Here is a 21,092-nt window from a genome sequence, read left to right on the forward strand (position 1 = left end):
CAAACAGGATTGCCATACCTTTTTCACAGATGTTGAGCCTTTGGCTTAGAGCACTAAGGGAACTCGCCTAAGATCCCATAGTGAATAGGAGCTAGAGCCAGCGTGAGCAACAGTTTGATTTCAAGGCCAAATTAACCTTTTTTCTTTTCTGTTTTTGGGAGCTATCTATATATTTACATCTATATTCATCATATACAGTATGTATAATTTGGGTAAGCCTGGAAGTGAATCTGTAGAATTAATTTCCATATAGGGATTACACCAAGGTTAGAAGAGTTTTTAAAAATAAATGGAGGGCTTCCCTGGTGGCGCAGTGGTTAGGAGTCCGCCTGCCAATGTAGGGGAAAACAGGTTCAAGCCCTGGTCTGGGAAGATCCCACATGCCATGGAGCAACTAAGCTCGTGAGTCACAACTACTGAGCCTGTGTGCCACAACTACTGAAGCCTGTGTGCCTAAAGCTGGTGCTCCGCAGCAAGAGAAGCCATTGCAATGAGAAGCCCACGCACTGCAACTAAGAGTAGCCCCCACTCGCCGCAACTAGAGAAAAGCCCACGCGTAGCAATGAAGACCCCATGCAGCCAAAAATAAATAAATAAAATTTTTAAAAAAAGGAAACAAAAAAGTGTTCCATTTTATAAAATTTCATTTTGAAAAATGAGAAAAATAGAGATAAAATGCCTCTTAGAAGCATTATGAATACGATGAGTCAAGCAGAACTTTTCTTTTGCTCTTAGACACTGTATGTAAGGTCAACAGCCCTTATACATGGTTATGTATGGTTAAATATAGAACACCTGTTGCAATTGTGGGTCCTCAGACATCTTCATGGTGGAGGGCTGGCAAGGAAGAGTGTGGCTGATACAAGCCAGAGGTATGAACTTTACCTCTGCTGCCAGAGACGTCCCGCCAACAGAGGCCCTCGGCCCAAATCACTGTACCATTCATTTAGCAATTCATTTCTTATTTTCTGGATCTTTCTTTTATTTTCTCGCACTTTTAACCAAATACTATATGTTCTTTTACTGTATTCCCCGCCACCAAGACCTGATAACATCTTATCACTTTAAATTTCCCACAGTCCCTAGACAGGGACTTATATTATTGCTATTATTTAATATATTTTTTCTTTTATGTGATACAGCAATACTCAGTGTTCTTTTAACAACTTTTTTTTGCACTTGGAATTGTCCAAGTAAATACTGCTTCTTTGCCATATGTTTGAACGCTCTTAGCTTTTCCAAATACCAGCAGTACCCAAATTGTACATGGAACTTTTCCAAAAGTTATTTGATGTATTGGTTTTGGAACTCTGTAAAAATAAAATGTACAATATATTGGTTGTATTTCTAACTCGAACTACACTATTCAGCCCATCATGTATGTAAAGTAAAAGGATCCCCCCAAACCACCATAAAATCAAATGTTCTTACTGTAACATAGTCACCACAGGAAAGTACAGATATGCACATGTATTTGTGCCCCACCTCCACCCCCCAAGGCTGCACCTCCTCCCTGCTGTGATATGGGCTGGGAGACTCTCCACTCCCATTTTTAGGTTTTAGGCTGACAAGCTGGGGAGAGTTGAACTCTTGGGCCCCATATCACCGAGGTTGCTTGATGGAATTGGAGGTTGTAGAGGTGAAAAGAGTGATTGGGGGGCCTCGTGGGGCTTTCTAAGTGTTGTGATGGGAAATGCCTGCAAGATGTCACTTGTTTCTTTCTTTTCCCTCTCCTTGCTCCTTTGTTGCTGCTGAAGGGATTGGAAAGCAGAGAAAGAATTGGCAGTGGGGTTCTTGCAGTTGTAACACAATGGAGTTGAGTTGCCTCCCCTTCTCCTTTGGCTTTGATGTGTGTGACAGAGGGTCAGGAGCGTCTGAGGAGGGAGTTGTGGCTAGGTGGCACCTAATCGAAGTGGAAGGAGGGGACTTCTCCCCATTCCCCCAACACACATGATGTGATGGAGGAGGGAGGGAGAAATGTATTTCAGGGATTGGATGGAGAATTGGAAATCCTAAACGTCTGCATGTTGGTAGCAGCGAGGAGAAATGAAAGAAGAGATTAGCAGAGGAGGGGAGTAATATGTAAAGAGCAGGTCTGTTTAAGTCATACTCTGCCTGTAAAGTATCAGACGAAACCCAAACTGAGGCCCCTGACTTCACAGTCCAGTTAAAGACGTGCCATTTTATATTCTCAGAAAGATATGCTCTAAAATTGAAGCGATTAAATCCAGATGTGGAATTTTCTGTGGGTAACTCCACTTTGTATGTGTCAGCTTTATAATCTGTTAAATGTTAAGTAGACCTTGGAAAATCTTCAGCTTCTCTTAGGTGTATAGGAAGCTGGAAGAGAGGCCAGACCAGGGTCCCTCCTCTTTGGAACTCAGTTCCAACCATCTTCTCTCCTACTTCTTTTTCATTATTTTCTTCTCTCCAAGGTACACAGGTGTGTCAGAATTGGGTCTGCCTCCAGACCCCCAGGAAGTGTGAAAGCCACAGGTGTAGGAGCCGTGCAGGGAAGGGAGGGCAGCAGGGTCTAAGCAAGCCAGCCAGAATCCCAAGGTGAGCCTTCCCTGGGCCATGATGTGAGTGGCAGAAGGTGGAGAGCCAGTTTTGAAGGAAAAGGGTGACTTCTTTTAGAATTGTCACCTATTATATCAAGAATCTGTGATTGGTGAACTCTGTCAACCCTACTAAAATAAGTAAATCAACCTCCACCAGAGAAGGCTTTTACCTTCACTCTCTTCCCCAAGTACAGTTTTAACTATGCTTTTGGAGTCAGAAAACTATTAGTTAAAAAAAAAAAAAAAAAAAAAAAAAGGGGGCTTCCCTGGGGGCACAGTGGTTGAGAGTCCGCCTGCTGATGCAGCGGACACGGGTTCGTGCCGCAGTCCGGGAGGATCCCACATGCCACGGAGTGGCTGGGGCCGTGAGCCATGGCCCCTGAGCCTGCGCGTCCGGAGCCTGTGCTCCGCAACGGGAGAGGCCAAAACAGTGAGAGGCCTGCGTTCCCCAAAAAAAAAAAAAAAAAGAAAAAGAAAAAGAAATAGTGGGTAAAAACATCTTGAATAAAGATTTGATAAATACATTCCTGGATTCCTAATATCATTCACTTGCCCACTTCTCTCTGAAGTTAAATATTTCATTAATAGGAGTGCACAAAATTAAAAAAAAAAAACAGATGATTAGAAAAGGTTAAACTAAGGTAGATTATTATTTGAACTGGGGGAAGGAAATTAATTCAGTTTCTAACTGAAATCTAGGTTTTTACAATAATTGTTTAAGTCATGCTCAAATTTTCTTCAGAGTGCAGTATATACTATGGGGCAGTAGATCTACCCCGCACTGAAGCCAGAAAGTAAAATATTGCCTTCTTTACGGCTTTCCTTTTTCTTGTTTAACTTCAGTGGCATAGTCAGGAACAACTGAAAGGGGAAATCCTAAAACATCCAGCTCCAGTGATTTTTAAAAAATTCTAAACCAACTTTTTTTTTTTTTTTTTTTTTGCAGCGGGAAGCTGTTGAAAGGGCTTTGCTAAGGTCGAACTAACAGCTACAAAATTGCCGGCAGGCAGAGTCCACTTTGGAGAGGCGAAAGAGTAGGCTTAACTCAAGTCCCTTGCCGGGCAAAAACGAAGCAGGTGTTAGAGGGATGGCCTTTTTGGATAGGATGGAGACCCGGACGGATGAAGTCTTCTCTGGTTAGAAAGGAAATTTAGTATTAAGAGGGCCTCACGGAATCCCAATAATAACCAAACAACTGGTGTTTTTCAGGGCACCGGGTGGAAAGTGGGTGGCAGGAAGTAGAAAGGCTCAAGTTGCTTTCCCTGCGTCGGTTCAGGAATTTAATTTCAGCAAATGTTTACTGGAGCCTAATAAGTGTTGGCCACGGTGTTAAGCACTGGGATATAAAGCGGAACGGAACGTGGTCTTGTCCTTGAGGAGCTCACAGCTCAGGAAAATGGCTTCAGCATTCCAAGTAGGCTTTGATAACTTTCACCCCGGGACTTATCAAGGGAGAGTTGCAAGTAAACCCATCCACACTTTTAACGATTTCAGAATAGAGGAAACGAGGCGCGGCAAGGGGATGAAGGAGAGACGGCTGCAGGGGCTGGTGGCAGGCTTGGCAGCCGCCAGACCCGGGGCTCTGGGGGGGTCGCCTGCTGGCAAGGAGCGGGCAAGACCGTCCCCCTCGTTGGCACCCTTGGGCTTGGCTCGGGCACACTGAGGCCGCAGCGGTGCCAGCAGCTGGTCCGGCTAGGCCGGGCGGGCTGACAGCCGGGAGCCAGGCAGAGGCCGCGCGGAGGTCCGGCTCCGGGGCGAGACTGCGCGCCCCGTGCCGGCAGCCAGGGGGCAGAGTTCCCGGGCCCGTGTCACTGCAGGCTACCTGGGGCTCTGGCCCCGCCACTGTCCGCCAGGTCCGCGTCTTCTCTTGGCGGGTCCTCTCCACCAGCCGGGGCTCCGCGGAGCACAGGATTTCCCCGCCCGCGATCGCTCCCGAGGCGCAGGAGCAGAGGCATGGTCGGGGATCCGCGGCGGGAGGCGAGGTGGGGAAGGGAAGGCGGACCGCGCGCGGGGGACGGGAGGGGGCTCGAGTAGAGGATTCCAGGGACGCGCAGCCCCGCCCTAGCCCCCTCCTCTCCTACCCTTCAGAACCCGCGGAGCAGGGGGAGTATGGAGCAAACGCCGCTGCTCTGGCACCATGACGCTCGCCCGCTTCGCGGTGGCTCTGATTTTCGGGGCGCTCCCCGGAGTGGTCAGCTTTGATCCGGTCCTCAGTTATCCTCTGGGTCCCCAGTACCCTTATTACCTTCCTACCCGGCAGCGTCCACAGAGGACGCCTCTGCCGCGCGTCCCGCGCCCCCCGGCGGCGCTCCGGACCCCGCTCCTGCAGGCCCTCCACGCCCGGCACACGCCCGGGCCGCGCGCCGGGGACTGCCCCGCCGGCGAGCCCTGGGTCAACGTGACGGACTTCGGCGCCTCTTGTCTGCGCTGGGCAGAAGTGCCACCGTTCCTCGAGCGGTCGCCCCCGGCGGGCTGGGCTCAACTGCGAGGGCAGAGCCACAACTTTTGCCGGAGCCCCGACGGCACGGGCAGACCCTGGTGCTTCTATGGGAACGCGCACGGCAAGGTGGACTGGGGCTACTGCGACTGCAGACACGGTGAGTGGCCTCGGGGCAGCGGCGGCGACTTGGTCTGGCGGGGAGCACCCTAGCTAGGAGAGGGCGTTAGGTGTTCCTTGAAGAGAGAGAGTGAGAGGGGGTGCGATTGAGGGTTTGCCTCGCTCAGTGTGATGGTGGGCTGCCACTGAGTTACCATCCAAGTACCTTGGTACCTTGACTTTGAATTAGCAAGGCGGGCTTCGTGTGTGAAGGTTATTTGTGGTGCTAGTTTCTCTGGAAGTTGCTGCTCTCTGGGTTCCTGGATACACGGTCTCTGCCGTGTATGTGTGTGTGTGTGGCCGCGCGCATGTGCTGGGAGGATGTGTGTTTTCTGGATCATCTTGCCTTCAGAATGTTACCATATTTATGTAGAAGAGGCAGAGCAAAGGAGGCGATAGTTTCTAATTACTTGTTTTGGAAAGGGGAATATTAAATCTAATATGACAATCAATAACCTTCCCCCACACACACCCGATTTGGGAAAACGTGGTAAAATTTCTACCTTACTCCCACCGTTGACATATATTTGAAAAAGTTTGGCAAAATTTCCCAGCCAAAATACAGCTTGTGAAAATGATGTTCATGCTCTGGGGCACAGTGTGATAAATATCATCAGTGAGTGAAGAAAAAAGAAAGGGAAAAGAGATCGGAATAGTAACTATCTTAGGGAAGAAGCAACTTGATATAGTCAAGTGCGGTTTTCAAGAGCGCCAGTATTTAGCTGTGTATGTTGTTTGTGGAAAATCGGGATTAATTGGTAAAGAGATAAAGTTGGTAAGATGTTTTTGTTTTGTGGTAATAAAAGCATCACATTAATAGATTTAATGTAAGTGAATAATCGGCCTTTGAACAGTGCTTTGTTTTGAGTTGGTGTTTTGTTTAACATTAGGGCTTTTTTTTTTCTCTAATAGTTGTGGAAAAAAAAACCTTACATGTCCTTCAAAGTTTGGATTTTCTTTAAAAATTCTTTTTTTTTTTGGCAGCTCTCCATCCAAGCTGTGGGGCAGCGGTTTCACTAATTGTGATTCTGAGATATGTTGTACTTTGTACCTTTTGGAGGTAATTTGGAGGTTAACTTTCACAGGGCCATTCTTTCCCTTCAGAAATTTTTATTTATCTGTACCTTCAATTGCATTAGTGCTTTGAGTTAAAGGAAAGTGATAGGAAGGTTAAGATCAATTATCCTTTATCCTAGAGAATGAAGTCATCTCTATACTTGTGTTTCACAGACAGAATGCCAATGTGGCTGTAAAAAATTTGAGGTGATATCAAGCAGAGAGCCCTAGCATTCATTGTTTCACTATTTACTGTAAGAGATTATTTGTAGTAAAATCTCATGTTTAGCAAACACTGACCGTTTTTTCATCTTTCTATTATTATATTTCATATTTCCTATTGTATATACATAGACATAAATAAATGTATTTCAGAGTTAAAACACTAGATCTATTGTTCTCTTTCTGACACATAATTCTTTTCACTTTATATTCCAAATGAGGAGAGTAGCTTGTTCATTGATTCTCCCCACGCTCTTGTGTTGAAAAGAAATTTAAACCTAACAGCAGCACACTCTTTGTGATTCCTTTATGTTCATAGTCAATTCTCACTAGACAGAACTCTGAACACTGCATAATAGTGTGTGTCTTCCTGGAGTGAAGTGGTTGAACACAAGAGAAACAAAAGAAAACACCCAAGATGGGAGATAAATTCTCTCCCCGCCCCCCACCCCCACAAAAAAAAAGAAAAAGAAAAAGAAAACCAGGACAGCAATCTGCTGGCTATGTAATAATTTAATTACTCTCACAGGCTTAGTCTTGCTAACCCATTCTGTCATTTACTCCTCACATTCTGATTGGATGTAACTCCTACCTTCAAAATGACTGGCATATTCTGAACCTATGAATTTTTTCATTCCACAGTTCAGTTAAGAGTGTGAACAAAGCTGTCATGGGGTGGTGAAAAGAATACGGAATTGTGCTTTAGAAAACACTGGTGTCCGCTTTGGCTCTTCCAGTAGCTATGCAGCGTTGAGTAAGACTCAACCCCCAGAGCTTGTTTCCTTATCCGGAGGAAGGCAGCTTTGAAACAGATTTATTCAAAGGACTTTCCCAGCACTGAGTATGTACCAAAACACCCCGGCCTGATAATAACAGGTAGGATTTATTGAGCATTCACTCTTTGTTGGATGCTGAGCTAAGCATTTTATATATTAGTTTTCTCATTTAATTCTTTTTTTTTAAAAACTATTTATTTATTTATTTGGCTGTGCCGAGTCTTGGTTGTGGCACACGGGATCTTCATTGTGGCATGCGGGATCTTTTTTTTGTTGTTGTTGCGGCATGTGGGCTTCTTAGTTGTAGTATGCGCATGGTTTCTAGTTCCCCGACCAGGGATCGAACCCGGGCCATTGGGAGCGCAGAGGAAGTCTGGACCACCCACTGGACCACCAGGGAAGTCCCTCATTTAATTCTTATAGCAACATTATAAGATAGTGCACATTTCACTCCACAGCTCATTTTATTCTTTAATTATATAAACATGTAGAAATATCTGTACTGTCTAATGATCCTATTCTTGTAGTTTAAAGACTAGTTTAAAAAGAAAGAGAAAGGAAATTATGTTTGGTCCAATGTACATGATTTCCAGTCTCTTCTGACTTGAGAATTTCCAGGGTTTTCTTTTTTCTTTCTTTCTTATTTTTAACAAAACAAAACAAAAAAAGGACAAAAGGAAAGAAAATTAATTGTAATGAAATCCCTCCTTTAAAAAATAAACTGGGGCTTCCCTGGTGGCGCAGTGGTTGAGAGTCCGCCTGCCGATGCAGGGCACACGGGTTCGTGTCCCGGTCCGGAAAGATCCCATATGCCGCGGAGCGGCTGGGCCCGTGAGCCATGGCCGCTGGGCCTGCGCGTCCGGAACCTGTGCTCCGCAACGGAAGAGGTCACAGCGGTGAGAGGCCCGCGTACCGCAAAAAAAAAAAAAAAAAAAAAAAAAAAACGGGGGGCAAGAGACCTGCGCGTAAAAAAAAAAAAAAAAAAAAAACAAAAAACTGGAGGCTAGAGTCATGTACCTGTTTGCATCGAGAGTAATGAGGAAGTTGGTGCCCCTGAGGTGGAGAGTTGGTTGAAACCGAGTTGAAGGGGTGGCAGGGGGATATCAGGTGAGCCGGGGCAGGGCGTGGACACTCCAGTGGCTCAAATATCTGAGAACAAGAAAGATTATGCCTGGGCCCTGGTTGTGTGAAACTTGCAAATTAGTAATAAAGAATCATTTGGGGGATTCACCCGGAATCAGCCCTGGGGGTTAGTTCTTACAATGGGCATTAGAATCACGTGGGGGCTTATTCAAATGCAGATACCTGGGCTCTAGCCTTCAGAGATCCTGATTAACTAAGCTAAGGAATTCGGCTCAGGAATGTGCATTTCTAATGAGCAGTCAAGGTGATTTGGAGGCTGAAGACCCTTTGTCACAGTCTGGGAAAACCATGGGAGGGCATCAGAACCCACCTAAGCTGTGTAGCGGTGGGTGATCATGTCAGCTGAGTCTACCATTCTGTGACTTAATCCCGCTAGATTTAGGATCAAGCATAAGGCAGGCCTATGGTAACTTTTTGTGTGGTTTTAGAAAATGGTTTTGTTTGACCAGTGTGGGATAATAACAACTTAGTTCACCAGAATATGATTATTAATGAATGTGAGCCAGATTATTTTCACATTTCTATAGGAAGAATTAACAGGCAACTGATTCCCCCCAGCAGTACCTTGCAATAATTTGGAGCTTCCTGACTAGAAAGAGGGATCCCTTTTCCAGTCTCCAGTTTGTGTGGCAGGTGGGGCAACTTGCTTGCACTGTGCTAGGAGCTCCTCTTTGTTACAAGCAGCCAAGTGGAACTCAACCATAGGTGACCGATGACTGATGGGTAAAATAGGTATAATAAACGATAATGCTCTAATGACTGAGATTTTGAAACAGGAGGGAAGGGGCAGGGCCCAACCTTTAAAAGAATGATATAGCCATACAGGGCACAACCTTTAAAAGAATGACGTAGCCACAGAACATGACAAAAAACTGGGTAGACCAACTAGGTCCAAGATGGCGGAAGATTTGACTTCCAGTGGACCTTGAGCCTCATTATATGCTCACTGTAATATATTAGCATGCTAAATGACACACCCACCCATGCCTTGGCAGTTCTGAGGCTGATCAAAGATCAAAAAGTGGGCAGTGGCCCAATTCCTGGAAATCCCATCCTCCCACTCATTAGACTATGAAATTACCCAGCCCATAAAAACTAACCACACCATATTTCAGGGCTTCTCACCTTCTGAGATGGCCCACAGTCTATCTGTGGAATGTGTTTCTAAATAAATCCACTTCTTATCTATTACTTTGTCTCTCACTGAATTCTTTCTGCGACTAGATGTCAAGAACCTGAGCTGTGTGATATCAATTAAAAGACCATGGGTTCAAGTCCCAGTCTGGGTTTTGGCTGGGTTTGAGTCCCAGCACGTGGGTTCAAGTCCCAATCTGAGATGAATGGTTTCAATTTTACCAGAAAGAGTGATTCATAGATCTGACTTTTTGTCATGTCATGCAGATTAATTCACCCAAATCTCCTGATTCAGATAGAGATAGCGGACCTGTGGGATGTTACAGGCTGTACTCTTTGAAGTCCATCTGGTGTTTGAAGTGAAGGTTAATTTAAAAAGTTGGTAGAAAGCAGTCCCTTTTTAAACTTTTTAAATGCTGCATCTTGATTCTACGTAGCAGGCGCTGAAAAACATTTATTAGCAATAAGAGATTTGATGCATTTCCTGGCTGGATTTTAAATATTGAGCTCACTCTGCTTTTCAGGCTAAGGCAGATATAAAATACTTTGATTTGGGGCATTATCTGACTTTTTACTAGTGTGAATTTTTTTTTTTTTAAGAAGAAAATTAGATATCCACTTACTACTGCCTTTTATGAGTGATTATCCTGGACTCACAAATACTCTCTCTGCATATATGTGCAGTCCTTGGTGTGTGTGTGTGTGTGTGTGTGTGTGTGTGTGTGTGTGTGTGTGAAGGAAACCTTTGCAAAAGTAATTTGGTTTATAACTGAAGGCAAACCTAAATATCTAACAATAAGGTATTACTCAGAGATCTCTTTATTCGATGGATACTCTGCAGCTCCTAAAGTGATCATCACAAAGATTGTCCATAAAAAATGGAAAAATGCTCACAATAATGTTAAGTGGAAAATATGGATACAAAATTTATATACATTATGACTAACTGAAAACAAGGATGGCTGTGAAAAGTTTGGAAGAGGAAACATGATAATTACGAACTAAGGAAACATGATAATACGAATTAAGGTGGTTTTGGTGGCAAAGAATAGAAAACCCAATTCAAAATGACTGAAGAAATAAGATTTGTTGTTCATATTACAAGAAGTCAGGCTCCAACATGGTACAGCTCTATTTCTCTGCTACTCTTGATTCCTTTATTTTCAAAGTGTGGCTTTTATCCTTAGGCTAATGGTTATTCCAGATTTCATATCAAGATAGAGCAACTTGAAGAAGAAAGATAGAGCCCCCCCTTCATGTATGTCCCATTGAAAATGCAAGGACACCTTCCCAGAATTCCCCCCACCAGACCTCCCCCCGTATTTCACTGGCCAGACCTTCCTGGCACTATCTGGGAAGGAAAATGCAATTACCATACTTGCCTAGATTAGTCAGGATTGACCTCTGAACACTTGGGGACAGTACTGGCAGGGAGAAGCAGGGAGTTTTTGAGGAGAACCAACAGAGTCTGCCAAGAAGTGTGGTTGAGGTTTGTCCTTGTTGGCCTGCACCCCTCAGGCCTGCAAGCCCTGTACTTGCCCAGCCTCCTGACCGAAGAAAGAGCCCAGAGTCAGCGACAGAGACATCAGTGGTTTAATGGATGGGGAATCTTACATCTCTTAAGTAAGGACCTGGAGCAACATCCCACCATGTGCAGCAGGGGGTGGGCAGGACATGGCAGCAGTCTTTGGTACAGGTGTGTGTATGTGTGTTGTGTGTGTGTGTGTGTGTGTGTATAGGGGGCTGGTGGGTGGGAGGAGTAGGGGTGAAGGTGGGGGATGAGGGGGTAGAGAGGGAGGTTACCAGTTACAGAGGGAATTGACATCAGGTTGGCTCATTGGTTACCAGGGAAACCAGCAGGGGAGCACACCCCTCACCATCCCTTTGATAAGCTATCATAGTGGAGATGTTCTGATCTAAAAATTAAAACAGTCTCTAGCTGGAGCTGAGGCAAGTGTGTAGGCGTTTACTGTTAGGCTCTATGATTAAGAGGGAAGATCAGTCACGTGAGTAGGGTGTAGGTGAAGCAGGGACTGGTTGAGCAGGGGATGTACAGAGAGCAGGAGAGCTGCCGTCTTGGGTGGCCTGACCATACAATCCTTATACAGGTATCCCCCACTTTGTGAAAGTTTGCTTTATGCCACTTCACTTTTACAGAAGACCTACATTAGTACCTGTTTCTGCTAGAAAAGAAATCCGAAGAGAATTTTTGCTCTTATGAAAGAGCAAAAGGTGAAAGGTGAAAATTGAAAAGAACGTTCAGTGTTTGTTTTGCATGAGCCATTATAGAGGCAGCGCACACCCAGAGCAGTGAGAGTGGCGCCCCTAAGCTCCTTCTCCAGGAACTATGCTCAGTAAGTATCTCAGCAGCAGGCTGCTGTCAGGCTTTGAGCTGTGTCTGTGAGCATCTGTGCTTTTTCTCAATTTATTTTGTGCATCTCTTCGCAAGATATGTCCTAAGGTTAGTTGCTTCTTGGCTTTATGCCATTTTGGCTTACAAAAGGTTTCATAGGAAAATTCTACTTTTGGATACCGGGGAAAACCTGCATTGGGGAAACTTAATGCAGTTAGAAAATAGTTATAAGTAATGTAAAAAATTACACCGTGAAATGCTTCACGCATTTTTTTTGCCGCATGTAGATGAATAACATTTAGACATTGATTTAATTGGTAGAGCATATTTACTTGTTTTAAGATGCTATTTGCAGCTCTAGCAATTTATGTCTGAAATGAATAATTCCATTGTTAAGAATATGGAAGTTGGTTCAGTTGTTAGGTAAACAGTGTTTAATTCTAATTTTTAAACTTTTTCCCCCTTGAATTAGCCTGTAAAGAAGGATGTCCTCTGAAGCCTGTCCCTTTAGTCTGCATAGCAGACGAGAGTTTAGTTGTGCACTATATGAACAATTGTAGACTGCTTTCTACATGGTTGACACGCTGTTGTTAGAAAATCAGGAAATGTTGATTTTTGCCTCCTTTGCATCTAACTTTTCCAGAGCAGTCACCTCCTCTCACCTCTTCTTCCTCTTCCTGAAAATTAGCACAACAATATTAATAAAAATTTTATTGTTTGCAAAACACTAAAGTAAATGAGATTTGCCTGCAAGAAGCCATGTATGCACATTCAGCTTCATGCTTTTTATAAGGATCACCAGAGAGGCACAAAGACTGAGAAATGCTGATTCTTGTAGAAAGGCAAGAGTAGATTTCATTAAACATTTACTGAGTTCACACTAGGGGCGGAATTTACAAAGATGAATAAGAAATCACCTGTGTCCTCTAGTTGAGGACGGCCACTCTCTGATTGAGATGTCAGGAGAGTACTAAGCATTTTTATTACCTTTCCTGTGATATGTACTTCGGGAGACAGCTATGATTACTATTAAGTGTAGTTCAATTTCATCATTCAGAGTTGTACAATAAAATGGTAATACCCATACCATGTGTTTATGTGTGGATAGTTCAGAGACAAACAATTTGTGGAATTTTCTGCTTCAGTTATTTAAATGCATGTATTGTTAGTGTACCATAACTTAACCTTGCATAGAGTCTTCTTTTATATAATATTATATAACGTTTTAAACCCACAAATAATCGATAAGATTTATAAATTTCTAATAAGCCCACTGTAAATGGGTAGAATTGCTTACAGAGGATATGCTCTCATTTTGAACCAGACCAGTTCCTATTTTTTCTCAGTACTAAAGGTATCTACATGAATAATAAATGAACAATTAATATGAATTATAGATGTGAACTAATGGAGGCAAATATAGTTCAGTGGGTAATAGTTCAGGGGAATGCTTCATACGTTAAAAGATGATTTGATTTCATTTTGACATGTCATGATTTGAATAAAATCTATTTCACAATGCTAAACTGGTTTCAGTTATGGGTAAATGTAATCATAGACAAAACAGAGTACCTCAGTACCATCAAATAAGGTGTAGGGAAAAAAAACCATCAAAATTAATGTAACCCCCCCTACTGTACTTGAAAAATTCAGCTAACTGCTGCCCAATTCAGTTGTTTTTAGGGAGTGTGATTTTTTGTCTGTATTTTATAATTAAGATAGGAAATGATCATTTAGTATATTTTTCCAGTGTTGCCTTTGGTATAAGACAAAAGATTATGTTTCATTGTCAAATATGTGTACTAAATTGTTCAACATGTAATGGGCTTTTTTCTATTCTTTTAAACAGTTCATAAACTGAAATTTCTGCATCATTTTCAGCTTCCAGTATACTTTTTGTCAAGGATCTGAACAATAGCTTGATGTCACCAGCATGGATTCTTTCTGATTCCACCAGAACAATAAAAATGACTAAAATTAATTACTTTGTGCCTCTCTCAAGTTCAGTAATAGATGAGAAAGGATCTGTGTGATAACATTAATTTTTTTATTCATTTATCAAACTGTGATTTTAAACGATTTTAAAAATGCTTATTATTAATTCTATTCAGAAAACACTACTGGGATGGATCTTTGTTTTTGCTGTTTTTCTTTGTCTTCAAGTGAGTGCTATTCTATAAATATATTTTAAGGAGTTAACTAAATAGGCATCTCTTTTCATTTGGTTTATTTTGGAATGAGCTGGATTTAGAGAACAAAGATAGCTGACCTATTTGGTTTCTTTCCTAATATTTCTTTTAGGCCTCCTTGAAATATGGAGTATGAGAAGGGAGGTTTTGCCAGCTGTCCAAGGAGGGGTAATACCATAATGGCTCTATTAGTTTGCAAGGGCTGCCCTAATGAGTACCACAAACTGAGTGGCTTAAACAAAGAAACTTATTATTTCACAGTTCTGGAGACTAGAAGTCCAAGGTCAGTGTCAGCAGAGCCATGCTTCCTCTCAAGGCACTAGAGAAGGATCTGTTCCAGTGCTGTCTCCTAGCTTCTGATAGTTCCTTGGCTTGTGGAAGTTAGCTGCAACCTTCAGATGGCGTACTCCCTATATGTGTCTCTGTTCAGATTTCTACTTTTTATGAGAATATAGTCATGTTGGATTAGAGCCCTCCCTAAAGATCTCTTCTTATCTTGATCATCTGCAAAGACCCTATTTCCAAGTAAAGTCATGGGTATTCATAGGCACTGGAAGTCGGTACTTCCACATCTTTGGGGGGAATAGTATTCAGCCCATCACAATAGCCTTAAAAACTATAAAACCAATGAGACTTGTGAAGTCAATTTTAATCTAGTTAGCTGTCTTTCTCTAGAAGAGAGGGGCCGATAACATGGTTAAAGAGAGCCCCTAGGGAATGTCTCTTTGTTTTAGGAATTCCTGTTTTTTAGCAAAGTTGTCCACAAAGCAAATTTCTGTAACAAAAATCTTTTATGTTTCTTTTCCTTTATAAAACTGGAGATACATTTACATAGAAGAAAAATAATAGTAAACTAAAATGACAGTAAGCTCAACATTTTTGGCAGGGAATTAAGGTAGTAGAATTCTTACCATTGTTGTGCACTGGCACATTTTGCCTTTAGGTAGCAGCTGACTGGTTTTTGTTGTTGTCGTTGTTTTTTGCAACAATTCATTTCATGAACTCCGGGGCTTCTCTCCATGGCGTGCCATCATGCATAGCTTCATAGTTCCAGACTTTCTTCTGTTACTGGTTTAGACTATAAATTTGCAACGCTTATTATAGTTGACTTAAAACCTCTGTTTGAGACTTCAACTTTTAAATTATTGTTATTACCACATTTTAAAAACAGGAATATTTAGAATATTTTCCATCAAATTGGCACATGAGAGACTTTAAGACTGCAGCCCTGGATTCACTGGGGTGTGGCCCAGAGGCATTAGCGGAGACTATGAGGGACATCGCAAAGTCCTGGACTGGAGTAGGAGAGTGTGAGCGAAGGAGGACAGACCGATCAATTTTTGATAATAAGAGACCGTGACAGTGGAGCAATATCGCCAAAGAATTGGTCTAGAATTTATCTGAAGAACTTTATGATTAGTAAGGTAGCAATTGAAATGAATTTACCAGGCTATGAGCTTTGTGGATTGCTTTATTGTTTCATTCTCTCTCTGTTTTTATTTTTATTTTTTCCATTGAGCTAAGGGTATTTCCTCTTGTAATTGTGCACCTATAAATTTGTGCAAATATATAGTTCTCCTACAAATTTGTACAGCCGATGGGACAAATCAGCCTCCACTGGAGGATCAGCCTCAAGTGTAGATCACCAGAAAGCCACTTCTCTCCTGTTGTGCAGTGTAGAGAAACTCTTCAGGCTGTCTTATGCTTCTGCCTGGCTTGTTTATCCCCATGTAATGTTTGGTAGATTAGTTGTAATGCTTCAAATAGAATGGTGAAACCCAACATGTCAGAATGCATAAACTGGTAGCTGAAGTATTGAAAGGTGCTTATTACATCACAGGGTCTTTGCTCAGATTGAGAGACAAGGGGACCATAGCAAGGGTGGGAATCTAGGAGGTCATGGCTCTGCAACTGCTCAGTTGATTGGGTCCATAGCTTACACATCCATAAATGAAGGGAAATGAATTACAATTCAACCATCTCAACCATTCTAAGAGAGTCAATGAAGCAAGAACAGAGTAAAACCAAAACCAAACAAAAACTACTGCCTGTCTTAAATGTGCATAGTGTGAATTGTGTGTTCATGCTTTTATTATTTTAGGCATATTATTAAGCTGAATTTTTTAAAAAATCTCTTTCAAAAAATTATTAGAAGAATTGTGAACATCACAGAATTACATACCAGTAAGAAATACTCACTTTGAGTTCAAGGTAGATGATTACTCAGAATATTTTGGAAATTTTTATGGCCTTAAGGAAAGGATAAACTGTGTGGAGGGGCGCGGCTAGGAAGGTGGGTGCCTTGGGGATGTTGGTGTTGGGAATGGATTCTGATAGAGAATTAATTAGTCATTGACATGCAAATTGCCTTTCCAGAATTGCAAATATTTGTCTTCATTTGTTAAAGGAAAATTGGATGAGCATTCCACCTTTCTTGCCTTATAGCAGATGCAGCTAAATGAATCCAGGCTTTCACAGCATGTTGCGAGCATCTGAGAAATGATGGTGGAACTGATAGTTGACCTGGAAATTATTTCCAGTGTTATCATTTTCATTATAATGGTGTTATGGTAACAATTATACTTTATGCAGAGTCTTTGCGTTCTCATTTGTAGATGCCTTAATCATTTAGATGATATGCATGCATCATTTCTTCTTGATAGTTTTTTAGTGATTTAAGCAATATTTTACATTTTATTATGATTACTTAACATGTATAAGTAGAGTTCCAGTTTGTTTTCATTACTAGAAATTTCTTCAACTGCTTTCACGTGAATAATTCGGTGGTGGTGGTGGGAAATTAATAAACAGATAATAGATTAAATATCATTTCAAATAAACATTTGTTTCAGGTGAACAAATGAATTCTTTGAAATAAACTGCTGGCATTTGTACTGTGCATAATATTATGTGGGTCTCTATAGAAGACATTTTGTGATTTTAAAAAATCATTAAAGGGCTTCCCTGGTGGCGCAGTGGTTGAGAGTCCGCCTGCCGATGCAGGGCACACGGGTTCGTGCCCCAGTCCGGGAAGATCCCACATGCCGTGGAGCGGCTGGGCCCGTGAGCCATGGCCGCGGAGCCTGCGTGTCCAGAGCCTGTGCTCCGCAATGGGAGAGGCCACAGCAGTGAGAGGCCCGCTTACTCCAAAAAAAAAAAATCATTAAAGTTCGTTAAACTCTTCAGACATATTTCTTTAAAAATATTCTGCAGTTCAGTTTTCACCGAGCTAGACAGGGCTTCCTCTTGCTTGGTCGAATTAAAGAAGTTTAGAATATATGAATTATTTTTAGATTACCTGCCATATGAACGACCCACACCCATGTTCTCTCCTGAATAATCAGGATTTGGTAGTGCTGTGTTTGCCTCCATTTATTATTGCCTTTTGTTTGACACTTCTGTTTGACAATTTTGATACAAAATTGACACTTTGTCATGAGAAATAGGATATGTTTCTCTTAAATAGTTACATTTTTTTAAGGATGATTATGTGGAAAGTAATAATGGTAGATGACTAGGCTAGTGCAAATGAAATGTATGGACGATTTGTTAATCTAATGTTTTTGGAAAATCATTATAAAGCCATCCATAATGACTTTGAAATATGCAAAACATGCCAGAAAATTTTGGTAGAATTTAATTTCTTAATTTCTTTACCTATGAAAAAAGGCCATCCTAAGCGACTTTTCACAGAATTTTATGAAATTTTTAAGTTGTCTGAGTTTGATTCTATTTCTGCAAGTGTCCCAATTGCTGCCCGTCAGTCAGTACCCACTCTGAAAACCAATGACAATGAGAAAAGAAATGTAGGCCTTTGATCCACACTTCTTTAAAAAAACTGAAATATATTTGATGTATGATATTATGTTAGTTTCATATGTACTGCATAGTGATTGGATATTTGCATACGTTATGAAATGATCACCACGATAAGTCTAGTAACCACTTTGATCCACACTTAAGGGATAAGACTTAAAATATTATTTTCCCGAGGGGTGCTTGAATTTAAATTTTGTCTCTTTTAAGACTGAAAAGAATGACTCAAATCGTGGACTGTGGAGCAGCTGAGTGGGATGGTATGTAAGGGGAAGTGAAGTTCCAGGGCCATTCAGTTACACCAAACTACTCTACTTAGCGGCAGTTTCCCTAAGACTAACTTTAGGCAATGTTTTCAACACTTAACACCTTTCTGAACTTATAGACATAATCTTTAGACTTGTCACGACTAGTGCTGGAGGCTAAAAGGGGAAAAGCATTTTATTCTTCTTTAGTGGAAGAACAAATCAGATAGAAGGAAGATATAACAGCCAATAACAGGTAATTTATAAACAGAACATTGAATTTAGTTTCTCTGTTTTTTTTAATCTGTGACCTCATGTGAAGATGGAAAGTGATCCATAAATGATAAGAACTTAATATGTGATGTGATCTAATACTTGGGATGCAATTATCAGCCATTAGTCATAGTCTTCCAGTTTTTCCCTTTGAAAATCATAATTGGACTTTGTTTGCCTAGATAAAAGAAAGTATCATTAGCATTGACATCAGGATGTTAATTACCAAAAACAAAAAAAGAGCCTGCTAAATCCTCATTTAAAGAAAGAAGCACATGCTGTGAACAGTGAGAGACTGGATCTCTCACCACTTCAGTGGAAAAATCATGTTATCAGTACGTTCAGTATGTTCAAATGATTATTTGCTATTAAAGGATTTGGGGATTCTTTTCCACTTTAGGGTCAGTCCGACTTCATGGTGGCAAAAACGAGTTTGAAGGCACAGTGGAAGTATATGCAAATGGAGTTTGGGGCACAGTCTGTAGCAGCCACTGGGATGACTCTGATGCGTCGGTTGTTTGTCACCAGCTGCAGCTGGGGTGAGTTCGCCCATCCTTGACCAAATCTGTCTGATGATATCTGAGAGGAATGCTGGGCACCCATCGTTACTGTGGAGAGGTTACATCTTCCTTCCTCATTCTCACTTTCCTCACTCTTATTTTTCTCAGAAGAGATGTAAAGAAAGGGCCCCAAATGGAAGGAGTGAGTTCTTTTACATACAAATGTACTTCACTTGTTACTAGCCCTACTGACTAGGAAATGGGCAAATGCTAAGTGGTCCAAAGTTCAAAGCAGCTTTTGGTCTTTGACTTTAACAAAATAATTGTTCAGTGCTAGGAAGCAAGGAATTTGGTTCTAAGAGTTTTACTTTCTCAGCAGCCTGTGCAGCCTGAGGTTGCTGTCATTTGCTTTTAACTTTCTACCTTGAGCCACCCACAAATTCCATTTGTGTGTATGTGAAGGAGGTGAGGTTCACTCGTGCTTTCATCCCATGCTGGGTAAGGGGTGATATCCTGGGACATAGGTTTCTGTGCCAAGGAGGTCCTGTAATAGATGGCAGCTTCGCTCAGCTCTGGCAGCATCCACTGTCCTCTGAGAAGCTGCTGGCCCTTCCACGACTGTAGGCGCACTTAAAATAGATTGGTGTATGCTGACGCCCACCAGGCCCTGCACCTTTATGCCTTGTTTCAAGGGGTTTCCCAGGGGCAGAAGGTTACATTTTGGAACAAACGTTTTTGGTTTTTGTTGTTATTCTTATTGTTCTCTTTTTGTGTCTCATTTATTTTTTCTAAGTATACATGCCTTATATTTTTCTTGGTCTTTATCACCAGAGATCTTTAGAAAGCATGGAAAAGATCTTGTTATGAAGGTTAAAAGAACTGAAAGAAAAGTTTTCAATTTGCAAATATTTTGGATTAATAATCAGTGAGTGGTAATATCTAATGTGATGACACAAATGAAAAGGTTAGTCAACTCCAGTCAAATCAGTAAGAATTAAATTAAATTAATTAATTATTTATTTTTGGCTGCATTGGGTCTTCGTTGATGCACGCGGGCTTTTCTCTAGTTGCAGCAAACGGGGGCTACTCTTAGTTGTGGTGCACAGGCTTCTCATTGTGGTGGCTTCTCTTGTTGTAGAGCATGGGCTCTAGGCTTGCGGGATTCAGTAGTTGTGGCACACGGGCTCAGTTGTGGCTCGCGGACTCTAGAGCACAGGCTCAGTAGTTGTGGCGCACGGGCTTATTTGCTTTGCGGCATGTGGGATTTTCCCGGACCAGGGCTCGAACCCATGTCCCCTGCATTGGCAGGCGGATTCTTAACCACTACGCCATTAGGGAAGTCCCAGTAAGAATTTTAATTTTCCAGCTTCCTGTCTTCCCACTAGGAAGCTGGGGAATGAGTATTTAGTAAAGGCAAACCTTGAGGGCTTAAGTTTTGTTCAGACTTGCGATGCTATTAGCGTAACAAATAGGGTTAACGTACTTAATTAGTTAACTAATCTTAAAAAATTAGTGTTGGAATAAATCAGGATAAAAGAAGGAAGAAGGGGAGAGACTACAAAGTGTTAATGGTGTTTAGGATGTTAATTACTGATTTTATCAATGAGTATTTTGTCTGGCAAACAGTCACTGGCAGGTGGGCAAGTCATGAAGAATGTTGACTTGCTGCTGTTTCTTTTGAGGGCCTGGAGATGTAACAAATTTATAGGCTGGTGTTAGTATCTTCCTTTACGTACATTTCTACCTGTGCTTTTATTACCCCTGAAAATCAGGGAAGAATAACATTTTCTATGAGATTCTGACATAAAACAAAAAAAGGTGCAAATGAACTTATTTACAATACAAAACAAATAGACTTACAGATGTAGAAAACAATCTTATGGTTACCAGGGGGTAAAGGGGGGAGGGATAAATTGAGAGATTGGGATGGACATATACACACTACTATATATAAAATAGGTAACTAATAAGGACCTTGTTTAGCACAGGGAACTCTACTCAATACTCTGTAATGACCTATATGGGAAAAGAATCTAAAAAATAGTGGATATATTTATATATACAACTGATTCACTCTGCTGTACAGCAGAAACTAACACAACATTGTAAATCAACTATACTCCATTGAAAATTAAAAAAAAATAAAGAAAACAAGAACACTGCAATGGAGATGTGAATTACAGTGGTAGGTTACTAGTCTCTTGATTGATGAAAGAGGGTAAACTATC

The 21,092-nt window shown here is 41.7% G+C and overlaps 1 protein-coding gene across 1 annotated transcript in view; it reads left to right on the forward strand.

Annotated features, from left to right (window-relative positions):
• The first annotated feature begins 4,698 nt into the window (after positions 1–4,698).
• PRSS12 (serine protease 12) overlaps positions 4,699–21,092 on the forward strand; it is a 78,317-nt gene continuing 61,923 nt past the window's right edge. Inside the window, exons 1-2 of the mRNA XM_007464856.1 lie at positions 4,699–5,158; positions 18,765–18,903. Of these exons, the coding sequence (XP_007464918.1) occupies positions 4,699–5,158; positions 18,765–18,903 (599 nt within the window). The remainder of the gene's footprint in view (positions 5,159–18,764; positions 18,904–21,092) is intronic.

Source organism: Lipotes vexillifer, unplaced genomic scaffold, assembly GCF_000442215.2.
Source record: "Lipotes vexillifer unplaced genomic scaffold, Lipotes_vexillifer_v1.1 scaffold231, whole genome shotgun sequence".
Classification (NCBI taxonomy): domain Eukaryota; kingdom Metazoa; phylum Chordata; class Mammalia; order Artiodactyla; family Lipotidae; genus Lipotes; species Lipotes vexillifer.